This window comes from Protopterus annectens, chromosome 2.part0, assembly GCF_019279795.1.
Source record: "Protopterus annectens isolate FY-2018-M chromosome 2.part0, PAN1.0, whole genome shotgun sequence".
NCBI lineage: Eukaryota > Metazoa > Chordata > Ceratodontiformes > Protopteridae > Protopterus > Protopterus annectens.
Genome location: NC_056728.1, coordinates 1,961,754,466 through 1,961,772,932, shown reverse-complemented (window position 1 = coordinate 1,961,772,932; position 18,467 = coordinate 1,961,754,466). Strand labels below are relative to the sequence as shown.

Below are 18,467 nucleotides of genomic sequence, written 5' to 3'. Positions count from 1 at the left end.
CTACCCAATTCGGCTTTGTTAAGGGCAGATCTTGCCTCTTAAACCTAGTTGATTTCTTTGAAACAGTTACCAAAGCCATAGATTAGGGCAAGGTATTCCACACAGCCTACCTGGACCTCGCAAAAGCCTTCGACACAATACCCCACTCGGGCATCATAAATAAGCTTACCAGCTTAAATATCAACCCCCTATATCACAAGATGGGTTGCAAACTGGCTCAGGGATAGAACCCACATGGTCAGAATCAAAGGTGCCATGTCCAAATCCAAACCAGTTACAAGTGGCTTCCCACAGGGCTCAGTTCTGGGACCTCTCTTGTTCGGTATATACTTCTCTGAGGTTCAGGCTAACACAGGGGGATTATGGCTGACAAAGTTCGCAGATGACTGCAAACTGGGGGCCATAATCAAATCTCCAGCTGACACAAGCATCCTCCAAAAGGGTCTCACAGAGACGGATGCTTGGTGCCAGAGCCATGGCCTCAAGCTAAATGCTAAAAAGTGCATAGTCATCCCCTTTGGGAAAAACAAGGTGCCCACAAATTACCACATAGGTGGTAATCCATTAAGTACGGAAGAAGTAATTAGAGATTTGGGGACCAACGTACATAGTAATCTCTCCTTTGATAATCACGTTGCCAAAGTGGTTAGAAAGACCTTCTATATAGCCCACCTTATCACGAAAGGGTTCGCATCTAGATCAAGAGAGGTCATTGTGCCCCTCTACTCGTCACTCATCAGGCCCATAATTGAATACAATGCCTCTTTTGGTGTGTACCTTACCTGACACCTGCAGCAACTGAAGGGACCCCAAAAGTACCTCACCAAGAGGATCATGGGCTACAAACAGATGTCCTATGCAGCTCGACTAAAGAAACTCCAGCTCTACTCAGCTGCTTACCGCCTACTCAGAGGCGAGCTATGCCTGACGTACAAAGCCATGTCAAACCCAGAATTAATGGACATGCTCACCTCAAAAAATTCAAGTCCCTTAGAGCTACACGCTCCAGGGACCTAAACCTCAGCACAAAAATAAATAGAACATGCTGGAGGGACATATTCATTTCCCAGAGGCTCCCCTCACTCTGGAATAGAATCCCAATTCATTTTAGACATAGCCCCTTGCTGACCCTCTTCAAGCGAAATCTGGACGCGTGGATGGGAAATCGCAAATTCACCCCTGGGATCTCTTCTGTGTCCCTGCAAGACAGTGGCACAGTAAACTAATCTTAAAAGGGTACTTTCTGTGACCTACTTTACAGAGGCACAGTAGGCTAAGCTAACAGGGAGGCGGAAGCCAAACACACTCTGGCTAGGCTTATAAATGCCCTAGGGCAGATAGCCTAGTATCTACCTATGAACCTATGAACCTATAAAGAACCAACTGTCTTGACTATTATCAAAACTACATAGAAGAGAGTTTAATGGTTTAACACTCTGATTTTCCATAAACTGATGCCAGAAGATCAAGTTTTTGCATCGCACTGATGTTGAAAGAATCTAGGCAATCAGGGAAGTATGCTATAGGGAATATAAGAGATAGAAATGATTTAATGTTGTCATTACACTCAATTATATTTTTAAAGTTATTAAATATTTGATTTAATGATCAAACTTCTTATTAAATAAATAACATTCATGTAAAAGCCAATGAACTCTACTTATTCTGTATTGTTCCTTAAACTGATTTTCTATACTTCTGACATCAGTTATATGAATCTCATGTATTATTTTCCAGTCAGATATATAGGTAGGTGAGATCGAATGTAATATTACATTAATTATAACTGATTTGGAATAAAGACCTAAGCTAGGGAATGCTATCCCATTAATGTTCCAAGCTCTAATATGCCATTTATATGCAATCCTAGGTCTTAAGGCGAACCATAAAAATTTAAGTAGCATGGAATCTAATTTTTTAAATACGGTTTTGGGAGGGGTAGTATCATTGACTGTATATAAAACAAAATTTTAGGTATAATTATCATTTTAATTAAAGAGAGCCTATCCTCCATTGTGAAGAACATTTTATTCCATCTTTTGATTAGTTCACTAATGGTGGTTATTAAATTATTGTAGTTTAGTTTAACAGACTCTTTCCATGTACTCTTTATACTGACACCTAAATATTTTAATACATCATTCTGCCAATTAAACAGGCTATTCTCCAGGGGCGGCTTGTGCTATAGGAATGCTGTCCCCCCACCTGTAGAATAAAAAAATTAAACAATAACACTGAAAAATAAAATAAAAAAAAAATATTCACAGACTCCATGCATGTGTGCATGGTTCCTGACTGCTGTGGTATGCAGACCAGAACTCCATGCACGGATGCATGCTCATTCCAGAGCTCCAGACTGCTCTGTTAGGCAGTCTGGATAGGGAAGGCAGGAAACTCCACCCTTCCAGCCCAGAGGTCTGTGCGGTGATGAACGCACAGACCGAAAGGTCACCGGACTGCATCACCCGCAGGATGGAGGCTCCAGCCTACTCTCGTGGGACAGGGTGCTCTAGCCATCTCTCGCGGGAGACCCACGTTTTGGAGGACTTAGCTGCAAACTGGAGGATTATTTGTGGATTGGCCAGGGCCATTTTATGGAGGACAGGTAGGGTGTGTGTGTGTGTGTGTGTGTGTGTGTGTGTGTGTGTGTGTGTGTGTGTGTGTGTATGAAATGCCCCAGTTGCTACTTGTTGGTGGGTAGAGAATAAGGCTTGAACTCTGTACCTTGAGCCCAGGTGGCAGGAGCCTGAAATTCCCTACCCACCACCATTTGTAAAAACATTGCAGATTTTTCCCTCATACTTGTTCTATTCCTCATAAAATCTGTGGTTTCTGTATTTTTGTGTCCTTGCAAAGCCAGTAGTGCATTGGTGCAGTGGTAGCATTATTGCCTGATAGCTGTAGGTTCTCTGGTTTGATTCTTGGCTGGGGTGCCTTACCTTCTCTGTGGAGTCTGTATGCCCTCCCTGTGTTTGTGTCCTCCCATCTTACAAAGACATGTGTCTGTCTGGAGTGTTTCTCCCTGGGCCTCTGCTAAAAATTAGCTTTTGTTCCAAGTCGGTCTTTCCTGGTTAGCAAATGTTAAAAATGACACACATTTGAATATCAGACTTCATATTCTTCAGAAAGTGCATGGTAACACAAAAGCTTTTATTCTAGCAATTTTCTAAGTGTATAAGATGGATATTTGAAATGTGTCCCTATTTTTGGGACTGTATTCCCCAATTATTGGCTTTATCCAGTTTTTTTTGTGCTAAGGTTGAGAGCTATGGTAAGAACTGAATTCACTGAATATGTTTGGGGGCTATATTCCCCTGTTACTGGCTTTGTCCGGGTGTTTTTTGCTAAGAGATTGAGAGCTATGGTGAGAACTGAATTCACTGAATGTTTGGGGGCTGTATTCACCCATTATTGGCTTTGTTCAGGAGTTTTGTGCTAAGAGGTTGACAGCTGTGCTATGGTGAGAACTGAATTCACTAAATGGTAGCCATTTAAGTTTCCGTCTTTCTCTTTCACAAAACAGCTGTTTTGGCATAGTGGTATGTTGCTCTGACTGTTTTGCACAGGGTCCTGGGTTTAAGGCTTGGCAGTGAAATGTATGGTGGTAACACAGCATTTTATTCTAGCAACTTTTCAACATTATACAAGCAATGTTTAAAATGTGTCCCTGGTTTTTGGGAATTTGCCCCCCCCAACAATAAACTTTGGCTTTTTCCAGATTTCTTTGCACTGCAAAGTTCAGAGATACAGCTGAGTGAGTAGATTTTACAAGGAGCTGAGAGCTGCAGTTGAGCAAAAGTTTAGTGCTGCTTATGCTGAGTCTGCTTGCCTTGTTAATAGCACAGCAGGTAGTATACTTGTTTTGATGCAGAAGGTTGTGGGTTCTACTCCCACAGTAGATAGATGCATTGCTGATACTGTACTGTGCAAAGGGAGTGGATGCTGCACTCCTTTTTGGTGAAGATACCTAGTAACTATGAACCTGTTATCAGTTTGCCATCCATTCCCTATTGCAGTATTACTAGCTTATCATTTTTTTAGTGTAAGAAAGGCAATTTATTCCTCAAGGGTAATAGGCACTTTACTGGTAGATGACACAATGAAATACAAAGTTGTTTGCTAGCAGCAACCTCTTCATTAGTTACAGATCTCTTTAATGTGGAATTATTTAGATGACTTTTACTTCTTCAGAGATTGTGCATATGTACTGATACTGGTGGACTATAGAAGTTTGAGTAGACTTTTATGATGGAAATGTTCTGAACTGGGCAATTTTGTCATTACTGGTGCATGCATTTTGTTTCATTGTTTACTGGAAAAATTTCAAAACAATAAATTTAAAACACCCTCTAAAACTGTACTAAATTGTACAAGGAATATAATTTAATACAATCAGGAAGGTGTATGAAAGAGCATGTGTATGTTTCATGTGCAAGGGGTCTGTGATTTGAAAACAGCCCAAACCCAAAGTTAATCTGCCACTGGCAAAATGTATTTTCTTTGAATGTGGGTTTCAATGCTGTTTCAGTGAATGTGAGTTTTCAAGGGCAGAGAAGTTTTAATGCTAAGTCTGTTTTCTTTGTGAGACTGCATTGCTTTGTTTAGCAGATATGATATCTATTAGTGTTTGCACTGTAAAATGCAAAATAAAACTTTCAAATGAAGTCCAAATCATCGCAGAAGTAAAGCAGTATGCACATTAGTGTTTATGGTTTTTGTTTTTTGGCTTTTCCCGGTTAGTGTTTATGGTAAATCGGGTGGAATAGCCAAGTAATGGTTCATTGGAATGGCTGTAGGGAGGAAGCTCCATTTGACCATGATTTTGTGGGGGGGGGGGGCAGTAAACTCAGACAGCCCTGGCTGAACTATACCTCTCAACTGTCTAGATTTTTGCAGAATGAAGAGATTTTTGCTTCTTACTTTTGGTTTGTTCCTCATAAAATTTGTGGTTTTCTGTCAAATCATTTAGGAATGAAGTCACTAAATAATGACAGACACTGAGTTTCAGACTTCATAACCTTCAGAAAAATGCATTCTAAAGCAAGACCTGTTATTCTATCAACTGTCTCAGTTTAAACAAGAGCAATTTTTAGTACTGTTTATATGTTTCCCCCATATATTTGGCCTTGTCCAGATTTCCTGCATTAACAGGTTGAGAGGTACATGCAAATAAATTGCTTTATAGAATTAGACATATCCAAACCTCTCAACTGTCCCTGATTTTGGCTCAAAATGTTGCTCTTCCCCTAATAATCCCTCCGCAAAATGATTTTGGAAGAAAACATGGAGGGTTTACAATTAACAAATAACTGTAATAATCAGTTATAGATTGCTTTTATTTCAGAAATGCATGTAGATTCTTTTATTTTGTCAGCTGCTCAAGTTAGCAGTACTAATATTAAAAAGTGTCTTTGACTAGCATTCCAGTAATGTATTTAAAAAGTAATTTATTTTTTCATGCCTCACAACCTTTTTGTTTCCATCTAGATATTAAGTAAGCTGTCATGCAGCCAATGGACTGAAATATTTTTTTCTTCTACACTTTCCTTTTTTCTTGATTGGACTCTCATAAAGATGATTTGGCACCCAGGGCAGCATATTTAATTAAAGTTACAGTTTTTGTGGTTTTGAGCATAGCTCCTCCCCTTTCTAGTTGGCCACATCGATTCCCATTGACCCCTCCCATTCAGCTGTCTCCTGCAGCCCCCCTTTGATTTGAAGTCACCAGCCGCCACTGCTATTCTCTGTTAGGTTTTTGTTGATCTTTTTGTTCATTAGTAATGTTTTGGATTTATTATGATTAAATTTAAGCCCTGAAATTCTTTCAAACTTGTTTAAGGTATTTATAACATCATGCAAAGAGCCATCAATATCACCCAATGTTAACAACATATCATCAGCAAATAACTGTATCTTAGGACAATTGTCCTTATTAGTTTGACAGCCTTTTATATTTTGCTTGTTTCTGATATGTTTAGCAAAAGATTCCATTAAAAGAGCAAACAATAATGGTGACAAAGGACAACATTGTCTAGTTCCCCTGAGGAGTTCTAATAGAATCAAAAGCCTTTTCTATGTCTAGGCTGATAATAGTTTGTTGTTTTTTTTTGCATTTGCATGCTATGTCTATTAACGATAGTAATTTGATAATGTTATCTTGCACTTTTCTATGAAGAATGAACCCTGTCTGATCATTATGTATTAGATTAGGTAATATTTTCTTTATCCTATTAGCTAATATTGTCATGAACATTTTATAATCAGTGTTTAGTAATGAAATTGGCCTATATGAATCAGAAGATTTCGGGTCCTTACCTTGTTTTAAAATGGGGGTGATAATTGAATATTTCCATGAGGGGAGTGTTATACATTTTTGCTTAACCATAGTAAAGGCAGTCATCATTTTCTTTATTATATATTCAGGAAAAATCTTATATAGTTCAGGAATTATTCCATCCAGTCCTGAAGCTTTATTATCTTTTAATTTTTTTATTTGCTCTTTCACTTCTGTTAGTGTTATTTGTTTATTTAATATGCTATTTTGTTGCATTGACACCTTAGTAGTTATATTTTCTAGAATAAAAGTGTTTATTACATTATCTGTGAGGTTCTCCCATTCGATTCTCGGCTGGAGTGCGGGGAGTGCCTTCTGTGTGGAATCTGCATGTCCCCCTCATGGTTGGGTGGGCGTTTGAAACACATGCATAAATGGTAAATGGGTGTGCCTTCATTGAAGGTTGAACGTCGAGCTGGCACCTCGGCATTCGTCAAAATCTACTGCCAATCATTAGCAGACCGGAGTTCCGCTGTGGCGACCCCTAACCGGGAAGAGCTGAAAGACAGCAACATCTGTCTCCAAATGCATTGTGTTATTATTTATATCTTTATAGTAGTTTTTGAACACTTCTAATATGCCCATTAAGTTAGATGTATTCTCAACTGAACCATCACTTTTATATTTAATCTCATTAATAAGATTTTGATTGTTTATTTTTTTTGGATCTTACTGCTATTTTATGTATATATTTTGGATTTACAGCATAAGATTGTAATTTCAATTTTACCTGGTTTATGGCTACCTTATGATTCATAACATTTAAGTATTTTTGATTTAAGTTAGTAATTTCATTATGTGCTACTTTGTTATTTGGTTTTGCTTCCATTTTTATCTTGTCTATGATTTTTTGTAAGTCTAAAAGTTCTTTGTCCCACTTTCTCCTTTTTTTAAGGTACCAGCATTTTATTCTATCATACATATACACTTTAAAGGTGTCTCATAATAAAGTATCAGTCACTTCACCATTATCATTTGTTTCCATAAACATGTCTATTTTTTTCATTATCCATTCCCTAAAGTCTTTTAACTTAGTTATGTAAACAAGAATTCTCTGTAGAAATCTTAAATCATCTGTATGTGTAGTTAATGTAAAGTTTATAGCATTATGGTCTGAAAGTGGACAAGTCATTATAGATACATCACTTATTTTTGAGTATATATTATTTGATGCAAAGATCTTATCAATGTTTGTTTGTTTGTTCATGTACCAAACCAATATGAATAGTGAGTATAGAATAAGGAATAATGTTCTCTTAGACCATGTATATCTTTAAAGTTCATCTGGTTTATAAAGTCATTTAACTTCTTGGCTTGGATGTTAGTTTTATTTTACCATTTTTAGAAGTATCATTGTTTGATAATAGGCAGTTAAAATCACCTGTTGCTATAATTTCCCCTTTTGCATTTAAAGTAATTAGGTCCAGATATTTGTCAACATATTTAGTGCTTAGTCCTAGTATCCAGTATGTATTAATCAAAGTATAATACTTCCTATTGATTTCCAAAATAACCATGCTTAGCATCCCATCTTTATCTGAAATTGTATCTATACTTCTTGGCATAGTATAAGTATTTTTCCATACAATAAGAGTGCCCCATCTCTTAGTCTTAAAACACGAATCAGACAGAATGGTATAGCCATTAAATTAATATTTTTTGTAGGTCTTTTTTTAATAGATGGGTTTCATGTAAAAAGATGATCTGGGCTTTATGCATTAGCAAACCAGCTCTTTTGACATTATTGTTCAAACCATTAATATTTAATGATAAACATTTATAAGCCATTGACTATAATGTGTATGTTGTTACTTAGTGAAATACCTTTTTCCTGTGTTGACTTGAAATCTACTGAAAACTTACTTATCATGGATGTATAACGTGTATTAAGCACTACTTTCAAAAACCAAAAACTATTTGCAAACACACACATGAAACATAAAGTTTCTGGTTTAGTTAAAAACTTAACTAAACCATCCATCCACCACCTCTCCAACACCAAAAGACACAAATTATCCATCTCTGCTTAGAATATAATATAAAAACAAAAAAGAAAAGCATTAGGAAAGCTACTAAAGAAATCTGTGTCCATGAAATATACATTAAAATGAGAGTGTCCAATATAACTGAAGCTATATGAATATGTCACATATAATAATAGCACCTCTGATAAGTAGATATGTCAGAAATACACATCAGATCAAAGTATGTATAAACATTAGAAGATGAAGGTTAAGAAGACTGTCAATATTTCCAATAATTTTCAAGAAACATCAGATGTTTTAACCATTTTGTCAATCATCTATCTAACATTTTTCATGTAAGGATCTGTTGAATAAATATATCTAACACTTATTACAAAAAAAGCCTCACAATCCTCTGTTTAGTTACTAAAGGTTTAGTTGTGTAACATAAGTCTGATGTTAAAATGCATAATGAGTTTTCTAATGCAGCTCCTAGTTCATTTGATGTCATTTAGCTAATAAAAGTATAATTGAATCTGCAGAATGTATGCATCTATAAAAGAACATAGGTATTTTCAAAGGAGTTAAACACTTTTATCAGAACAAATTATTTATCATTTAAAGTATCTAATCAAAGGATAACAGAATTTAAAGAAAAAAAATTCTAAATAGAGCCTTTAAACAATTTCAAAAGGTCAAGTGATGTCATCACTGTTGTTTCCTCAAGCTGCAGCTTCATAAACTTGTTAAAATGTATCTAAATAGGCTCATGCACAGCAGAGGTTGTCTCTAGTGATGAAAAAAGCATTTTCAGTAGGAAATAAAATCTTGAGGCTTTTAGAGTTTACAGAAAGCAAAATAAAAAAAAAAACAGTCAAGCTGCCTTGTCAGTGCATGTCAGGAATCTCCACAATGAGAACAGTCATACAGACCACCAGTTTCCTCAGAAAACATCAACATCATGAAAAAATTAACCCTTTCATATAAGAACAACTATTTAGAAGTAACAACAGCTGCCTCAAATCAGAAATCACTTTATAACATTTCAATAATTTATCCACCTGTTAACCAGACCAGAGGGAGAGGAAAAAAAAGAACATAGTATATATATATATATATATATATATATATATATATATATATATACTTATATTTAGCTATCTATAAAACACCATTAATGTACTGTATTAATGTTTATATGTGTCTAAACAAAGAGTCTAAAACATCTAGTTAGAAACATTAATCAGAAGTGTATTGCTACCCCACCACTGACCCACTAGAAAAAATGCACTTTGGTATTAAGTCAAATTATACTATTACTGAAGAATTAGAAGACCTATAAATTTTTAGCTATTTAAAAAGGTAAAGTATGTAAAGTACTTATAGTGGGGAAAAGAGAGAAAAGGAACATTAGTAGCAAAAAAGAATAGGAGGAAAGAAGAGAGAGAGAGAAAAAGAAAGGATGTTATGTAAATACTTAGTGCTATATGTAATTAGAAGAAGTAGATATAGAAAGGAAAGGAAAAAGTTAATAAAATCATTCACATTACCTTACAGCATAGAAACCTTCCAGAGTCAAATATATTATGATTCATAAAACAAAGCATTTAAAATTAGAAGGAATTTATTCATTTGTCCTTTAGTTTCTTAGTTTTGTTTGCTCCTTCCTTCACAGACCATTCATTTTATATTGCCTGTCTCTTCAAACTCTGGGATGACCATTCCATTTCTTCTATGTCCGACAGTATTTTCTTCTTTTGGATAAATTCTACTGCCTCTTGTAGGGAATCAAAGATCTTCACTCCTTCTGGAAAGGTGATTCTTATTCTTACAGGAAAATAATTTAAGCTTTAATATTGGCTTTTTTAAAGGACTTAATTAGAAGAACACACTCCTTTCTTCTGGATATGACCGTAGAGGTGTAGTCATTGTCAAAACGAATAACTTTTTCAGCCATCTTGATAGGGGAATTAGTCCCAGCTGATTTCAGCACTAAGTCCTTGTCTTGTGAGGAAAGAAATCTATTATAGACCTGGGGATAGATGAACTCAGAGATTCAGCTGGATTTGCCAGGGACCAATGAACCCTCTCAATTTCAAAAGAGAGGGATTCAGGCATGTTTAGTGCTTATGAAAACCACTTATTGAGGAATTGAATCATGTTAGCACCCTCTCCTTTCACAGGAATTCCATATATTTTTATGTTATTCCTCCTTGATCTACTTCCAAGGTCTTCCAGTTTCTTAATCATTCTGGTGTTTTGTTTCAGAAGAAATTCATTGTGATGTTCATTTTCTGTCACTCTAGTATCTAAGTCAGTTACTTTTCCTCTAAGGTAAGAATCTGTTCAGATTGTTTTCTTACTATTCCATTTAGAAGTTCCAGTTGTTTACTTCATTCCTGTTTGATAATACCCATTTTGTTTTTGAATTTGCCCATGTTTAGTGATCCATTTTGTTTTTGAATAAGATGCAGTTCTTTTTCACTGCACTCTCCTGGTGTGGGGTTCTTCACGTTGCTCATGTTTAGTGACAGTTCTTTGATGTTTTGTTGTTATAAGATGTAGTTCTTTCTCTTCTCTCCTGGTGTGGGTTCTTCACGTTGCCCATGTTTAGTGACAGTTCCTGGATGTTTGTTTTTATAAGATGTAGTTCTTTCTTCACTGCACTCTCCTGCTGTGGGGTCTTCGAGTTGCTCATCTTGAGATCTCCAGTAGAAAACATCTTCACAGGAATAATTAAAAAATTCTCTTGACTATGTATTAATTTTTAGAAAATAATATAGAGTCTATGTTACTCTATCTTTTAGTATATTTTTAGTTAGATTTTTCTAAAAATTAAAGTATATTTCCTGTCAGGATATTAAAATCTAAGCAGCGCTATGGATTTCTGCTATCAGACTGCCATCTTGACCATGCCCCCCTCCTGTGGCAGTTCTAAATAGAGTACTTGTGCTTAGTAGATATTATAGAAAAAGAAAATAGAGCATGGCTTGTGAAGACATAATAGGTTGGGCATGGAAGATAATGTACCTTAGGTGAGACAGGACTTGTGAAAGTAGGAAAAAGCCAGAAAAACTATGGCAACATATGGCAAAGGAGCTCAACCTCCCAAAGTAGTGCATTTGGGAAACAAAAGTCTACAGAAAGGGTAAGCAAAGAACAATGATATTCTAACTGCTTCAAGAATGGAAAGACACCTAGGATGTTAGTTTGACATATCATAAATTAAAGGAAGCAATTTATGTAGGCAGTAAGGAAGATTAGTGGGTAATGCAATGGATTAGAAAAGGCATTAGTAACAGAAAGGAAAATCATGTTATGTCTTAGCTGAGGTAGTTGATGAGACACATTGTGAAAGCCTTATACATTTCTGTACAACCCGTCTTCACAAAGGTGTATGCAGAATGTCTGAAATGCAGAGCAAGATAACTAAAATGATAGAGAGAAGTTTAAGGGGCTGTGGACATCTAATGTCTAAGACAAAAGGATCATTTTGAACAAAGAAATACAATTCAGACATAAAATCATATGATGATTGTTTATGACCATATATACAAAGATGTTTCACCGCTGTGAGTGTTGAGCACATGCAACGGCATTTCAGAGCAGACTGAGTTTCTACACATTGGAAGAATTTGCAAACTGATATGATGGCTTTAAGTCAGTTCGAGCAAGTGGTAAAAAAGTGGTATACTGTTGTTTTAGTAAGTATTAAGATCTGACATATTAGACCAGGGAATGGTTAGATTGCATGGACCAAATGGTCCTCATGTGCCATTGCAGACTAGAACTGTATCATTCTCCAAGAAGAAGATAAGAACACAGAATGCCTGAAAGTTCTAAGACAGCAATAGTATTAATATTAGAATTGCATTCAGAGGTATTGTCAATGGCACTATTTCTCTAAAAATGTTTGTTAGACATGTTAATACAACAGAACTGTACACACTGTAATAATCAATTACTCTCTGGACCCCAAACTCTTAAGAATCTCACAGTGCATCAAGTATTTATGAGGCAAGTTTTAGCAATGAGTTAAGAGATGCTACAAATTTCCCAGAAGTCAGTGTTCTTTACTGCCGACTGAGAAATGGCTACTGGCTTTCAAAACATTCATTACCTGGGACGTGGTGGTGTTTCTGTTGTGTTCATATTGTAAATGTGCCTGAAATTGTACAGGCTTATAACCTCGTCATTCAGTGTGGCTAGCTCAATGCAACCAACAAAGTTAGACAGATTCAGGCTGCCCGGGAGCTAAAGGAAACAAAAATGGAAAAGAGTTTTAACAGATAATTGAAACCTTTTATGGGCTGTATTATAGCTTCTCTGAACTCTATGACATTTCTTATGAAAAAGCAAATATTCCGAGCAGCTGCATTTGGCTGACTAAGCTGTTACCATTGACAAGCCCTTCTTTAAATAATTCTTGCTTTTATCTGAACAACATAATAATGGACGTGTTCACACTCATTATCTGTGTAGTTCTGCTTTGCAAGCTACTTACAAATTGAAATTATAAGCTATGAGTGAGACATAATCTTCATAGGCATCAATGTGACAACTTCCACTTGCATAACACACAGCAGTGAGGAGGCAGTTAGCCAGATGTAAAGCACTTGAGATGCTTCTGACAGCAGTAAGATGGGTCTGGTAAAAATGCGCCCAAACATTCCCAAAGATAAAATAAGGATACAGAATTAAATAAATAGGTGGTAAACTAACCATATTTTGAAGTTGCTGCCTTGAAAAGAAACACAAACAAGCAATTTAAGAATATTCAGATGAGATTCCCTATTCAAGTCATCTTGTTTTCACCCGTTTAGAATTGTATACAAGTTAGTACCTAAAGCTATGATCTATGTGAGATGTTTTATGAAAGGGGGGAGTGGGTATGCTGAGTCACCAAGTCAAGCTTCCAGCTCAAGAACCAGTCACTAATCAATGCTTCCTTCTAAAAAAAAAAAATGTTCATTTTACCAGACAAGATTTGATCAACTTTCTTGTGTTTCTAGAATTCCAGAAATTAACACCTGAGACTGATAGCTTGGCCAAAATGTCTTACACAACATTTTATGTTTGCCTGAAAAACTGTCTTTCTTCTGATTTTGCAAATACCAATATGTTTTAACAAAAGTAAAATATTAACCACATTTATTTTGCTTTAAATGATTTCTCTGCTTTCCTGATTTTATATTTCCAAACTAGATGGAAGCGTTGACCACAACAATAACAGTGTGATTTGATATGCTCTTCTGTTCTTAAATGTACGCCTATCAACCTTTTGCTCAACAATTCTGGACAAAGGCAAAAACAATGGTTGGAGGATGCTCAACATCAGGGACATTTTTTAAATATTACTTTCATTAAAAAAGTTACTAGAACAGATTTTGCATCAACATGCTTTTTCTGAACAATAAGAAGCATGACAATCTAATGTGCATTACTGACTAGCTATGATCCTCAGTAAATTTCCAGAAAATCAAAGCTTTTACAGTGGACAAGACCAAAACATGTGGCAAAATCAGAGGCATTCTGTAAAATCAGGAATGGTTGAAAAGTGTACTTAACAGCACCATTCATAGCTGGAATCATACCCCTCAACTGTACAGATTTTTGCAGAATGTCCAGATTTTTGCCTCATATTTTTTATCCATTTTATATAAAATTTGGTTTTCTGGCAAATTAGTGGCATATCATTGTAAATTGAAGTTAGAAAATAATGACATGCAGTACATTTGAGTTTCAGACTTCATACCCTTCAGAAAATTCATGTTAATGCAAAACCTGTTATTCGATCAACTTTCTAAGTTTGTTAGAGTGACATTTAAAAATTATCCCTATTTTTGGGCCTTTGTCCCACTTTTATTAATGGCTTTGAACAGATTTCTTGCCCTAAGAGGTTGAGAGGTATGGTTGGAATGCACTAATCATATTCATAACTCCATTATCGATAATAAGGTGCTATAAAGTAACACTTTAACATATGAGCGCATCCTTGGCTCTTTTTTTTAAATTTTTTTTTTGCTTTGTGTTAAGTACCTACTGATTCAGTGGCCTGCCCATGTTATTAGTGATGAAACATTACACTGTTATATGGTTGTACCTGTAACTAGCTGGAGAAGCACATCTTCCATCTAAAATTCTGATAAACTATTAAATATATATATATATATTCTTTTACTGACAGACGACAGAATATTTTAACTACCACTCATCTGTTACAGACGTGCAGTAGCTACTATATATTTGTCAGGTTACTGACTCTCAGAGTTCTGTGTGTGGCATTCAAAAACTTTGCAGTGATGACATATTAGACTGCAGAGGCACAGGTGCTAAAGAAGTGATCAGCACCTCATGTTGGAGAGAATGGCAGTGACAATTCCTTGGGTAATTTCTATATCTTGAGCCTCAGTCTTTTCACAGACATACAGATAGAGATAGATTTTCCCTCTGGTTATCACTCTGTTATAAATCTTAGTATTGTCTATGCTCTTTTTGTGACTGCCATAGTCCCTCCTGTCTGTGATAATGTTAGGCCTCTCTATTGCCGGCAACATCGCTTTAAAATCTGGGATCAGTATATTGCCCTGAGGAAAATTACACCAAACAGTAGCCATATACTTATACTTTCCTTCAAGTTCATAGGTTCATAGGTTCATAGGATGATACTAGGTGATTGGCCTGGTGGCCCTTATAAGCCTGGCCAAGAATTTGCCCATGTCCCTACAAAGTCAGCACCTGTTTTTGCTGTCCAGCAGGGAACAGTTGAAATCCCAGGGGTGTATTTTCTGTTTCCCATCTAGTTGTCCAGGTTCCTATTAAAGAGGGCTAGTGAGGTACTCTGCTTGACATGGAGAGGGAGTCTATTCCACAGATGGTGGAGTCTTTGGGACACAAATCTATCTCACCAACAAGTTCTATTAATGTCGCAGACCAGGTTGAGGCTTTGCATGCAGGTTGCACAAGTGGAGTTTGACTTATGGATATGCAGCAACACCATCAAGGCTGAGTCTGAGATGGCACTGTATTCCAGACGTAGGTCACCTCTGAGTAGTCTGTACAAGACTGAGTAGAAGAACAGGGCTTTTAGCCTATTTCTTAGGATAGGTGTTTGAGACCCTGATTTTTCCTGGTCAGAAACCACTGTGGTCTCTCCAGCTGCTGCATGTGCTTGGCAAGGGATATGCCAAAGGGGACACTGTACTTGCTGAAGGGTCTGATAAGGGAGGAGTACAGGGCTGTTATGACTTCCTTGTTCCTGAATGAAATACTTTTACTTATGAGGTGGGTCATTTAGAATACCCTCTGTACAATGAAGGCAATGTGGTGGCCAAAAGTCAGGCTGCTATCAACCTGGGTGCCCAAGTCATACCTCTCAACCTGGAAACATCAAAAATCTGGACAAGTCCCATGAAAAATAGGTACAAATCTGTATGCTGATTAACATAAAATTTACATACATAATTATGTAATCCCACCCACTTCAATGGAATTGTGGGATACCAACTTTCAAACGCAAACTGAAGAACAGGCAATTAAAATATGGCCCCCCACACACACACACACAAGAAGCTGCTGCTGCTGTTAATATAAACACACACACACAGACATACACATACACACACACACACACACACACACACACACACACACACACACACACACACACACACACACACACACACACTCACACACACACACACACACACACACACACACACACACACACACGCACACACACACACACACACACACACACACACACACACACACACACACACACACACACACACACACACACACACACACACACACACACACACACGCCCACGCGCACACACACACACACACACACACACACACACACACACACACACACACACACACACCCTCCTATTTGTCTTATACTTTCTGACTTCCGTACAATAAATCTAGTTCTGTGGCTAATAAAGTTTGCTGGTGACTGCAAGTTGGATGTTACTGTCCATTCTGCACTTTATTACAATGTCATAACAGCAGGAACTAATCCTCACTAACTGATAGTGTACTTAAAAGGGCAAAAATAAAATGTAAGAAAGTGCAGATAGGTTAAATTTCAAATGGAAAAAAGTATTTTGATACAGTGTTACCACTGTCGTCCTTGTCCTTTGTCCTTTTCTGAATCACCTCTATCTACAGCCAGTTTACAAAGTAGTACCCACTTTACACTGATACAGTCATCAGGGATCTTGCCATGAGGCTGATAGGTCTCTGTATTTTGACCACCATGTGGCATTAGTAGTCAGGAAATCCTTTGCTTTAGCCCATACCTGGGGGCATCTCATCCAGGTATAAAGAAGTTATCATCTCACTGTACTCTGCTCTGCTTAATTCAGTTATAGAGTACAATGCCTCTAGTGCTATATACCTGCCCAGTCATATTGCACTGCTAGATGTCTGATCTTTATAGCTCAAACCATGAACATAAGCAAAATATGCAAGCAACCTTTCAAAAATCAGTGACATAAGATTAGAAACTGCCAGTCACGCAAACAAGTTAAATGGAAGTTATCTATTCTTTTAAAAAAAACAAGCAAAATACTCCTACTTAAAATTCTCACATAAACCCACATATTCCCATGTTCATTTGATCTATTATTTGTTTCTGAACTTATACTTAAAATACGAAATTAAGGTATGTACTACATTTATGAAATCACGTGATTACACAGCTGTATACATATCTTATTTTTCCTACTTTGTATGTTGCTTGCACTTACATATGTTGTTCTTATTGTAACTGGTGCAACTGTCTACACTCTCATTACAAATGTAAATAAATTAATAAATAACCACACACACAAACACGCACACACACACACACACACACACACACACACACACACACACACACACACACACACACACACACACACACACACACACACACACACCCTTTGCACTTACATGCAACAACTGAGTTCCGTCACAACAGCACAGAGTCCCTGGTTCACAAATTGACTTGCAGCACTAAGCTCCCTCCAGTTACTAATATTCCCAATCCCTTCCCCTCTGTGGTTTGTGAATAAAATAAATATTCCCTGTCTGAGCGAGCATTCCAGTTCCTCTTGGCGCTTGTGAATAAGTTAAATATTCCCTGAGCGAGCGAGCACTGCGGTTCCTCCTTCCCCTCTGTGGTCTGTGAATAAAATAAATATTCCCTGTGCACAAATTTCATCCCATTGTTTCAGTTTCTAATTCCTCTTGGCACTTGCTTGAAACAGCAGGAAATGCTTTGTACTGTCAATTTCGATAAGCTGGCTCACGGACTGATGTCATCATGCACGTGATGACATCAGTCAAAGTCCGAAAATTTGAAAACAGAACTGGGAAAATCAGAAATGAAGGGGTGCTACTCGGGAATTGTGGCAGCCCATTATTTGGGACCTCAAAACCAGTAAAAACCGAGTAATTCAATACGGTTAAGAGGTATGGCCCATGTCCTTCATGACTGACTGCGTGCTTAGTGCATTGTTATTAATGTGATAATCAGTGGGGAGGCATTTTCCCCCAAAGGGGATAATGATGCATTTCTTGGCATTCAGTTTAAGGCCATGCTTCTGGCACCAGTCATTAGTTTGAGTAAGCCCCTCTTGGAGGATGTTCACATCACTAGAGGAATTTAAGACAGCACCAAGCCTGCAGTCATCTGTAAACTTTGTCAGCCACAGACCACTGATTTTGGGTTTCACCTCAGACAAGTATATCCCAAACAATAGAGGCCTCAAAACCTTCTCCCTGGTGATGAGGGGAGGGGACCAGGTGCTTCAGATGTCCTGGTTTACTGATGAGGGACAAGGGGTGAAGTTTTCACTGAACCTGTCTGCCAGCAGGTTGGTTATATCTACTGCATTTGTGTATGTGGTGTTCTTCACCACCAGTTCAGAACAGATTTGGGTGTTACCTTTAAAGACTGTGGATGTATTTGAAGAAGGCCTTCTGATTGTCCTTAGTGTATGTGTACAGTTGGGACTCAAAGTTAGCCTTAGAGAACTTCACCAGTGACCTTATTTGCTTGTTCAGACAAAGGAGAGATTGTTTCCAACTTGGCACCTGCTCCTTCTTGGTCCTGGACAGCAATTTTTTCCTTTTATTATAGAGTTTATTTATTGCTGCTGTCCACCAGACAG

General features: G+C 37.1%; 1 protein-coding gene across 1 annotated transcript in view; it reads right to left on the bottom strand.

Moving 5' to 3' along the window:
• The window catches only part of LAMA4 (laminin subunit alpha 4), a 1,355,623-nt gene that overhangs the window by 377,434 nt on the left and 959,722 nt on the right, over positions 1-18,467 (bottom strand). Inside the window, exon 24 of the mRNA XM_044061904.1 lies at positions 12,419-12,552. Coding sequence (XP_043917839.1) covers positions 12,419-12,552 — 134 coding nt within the window. The remainder of the gene's footprint in view (positions 1-12,418; positions 12,553-18,467) is intronic.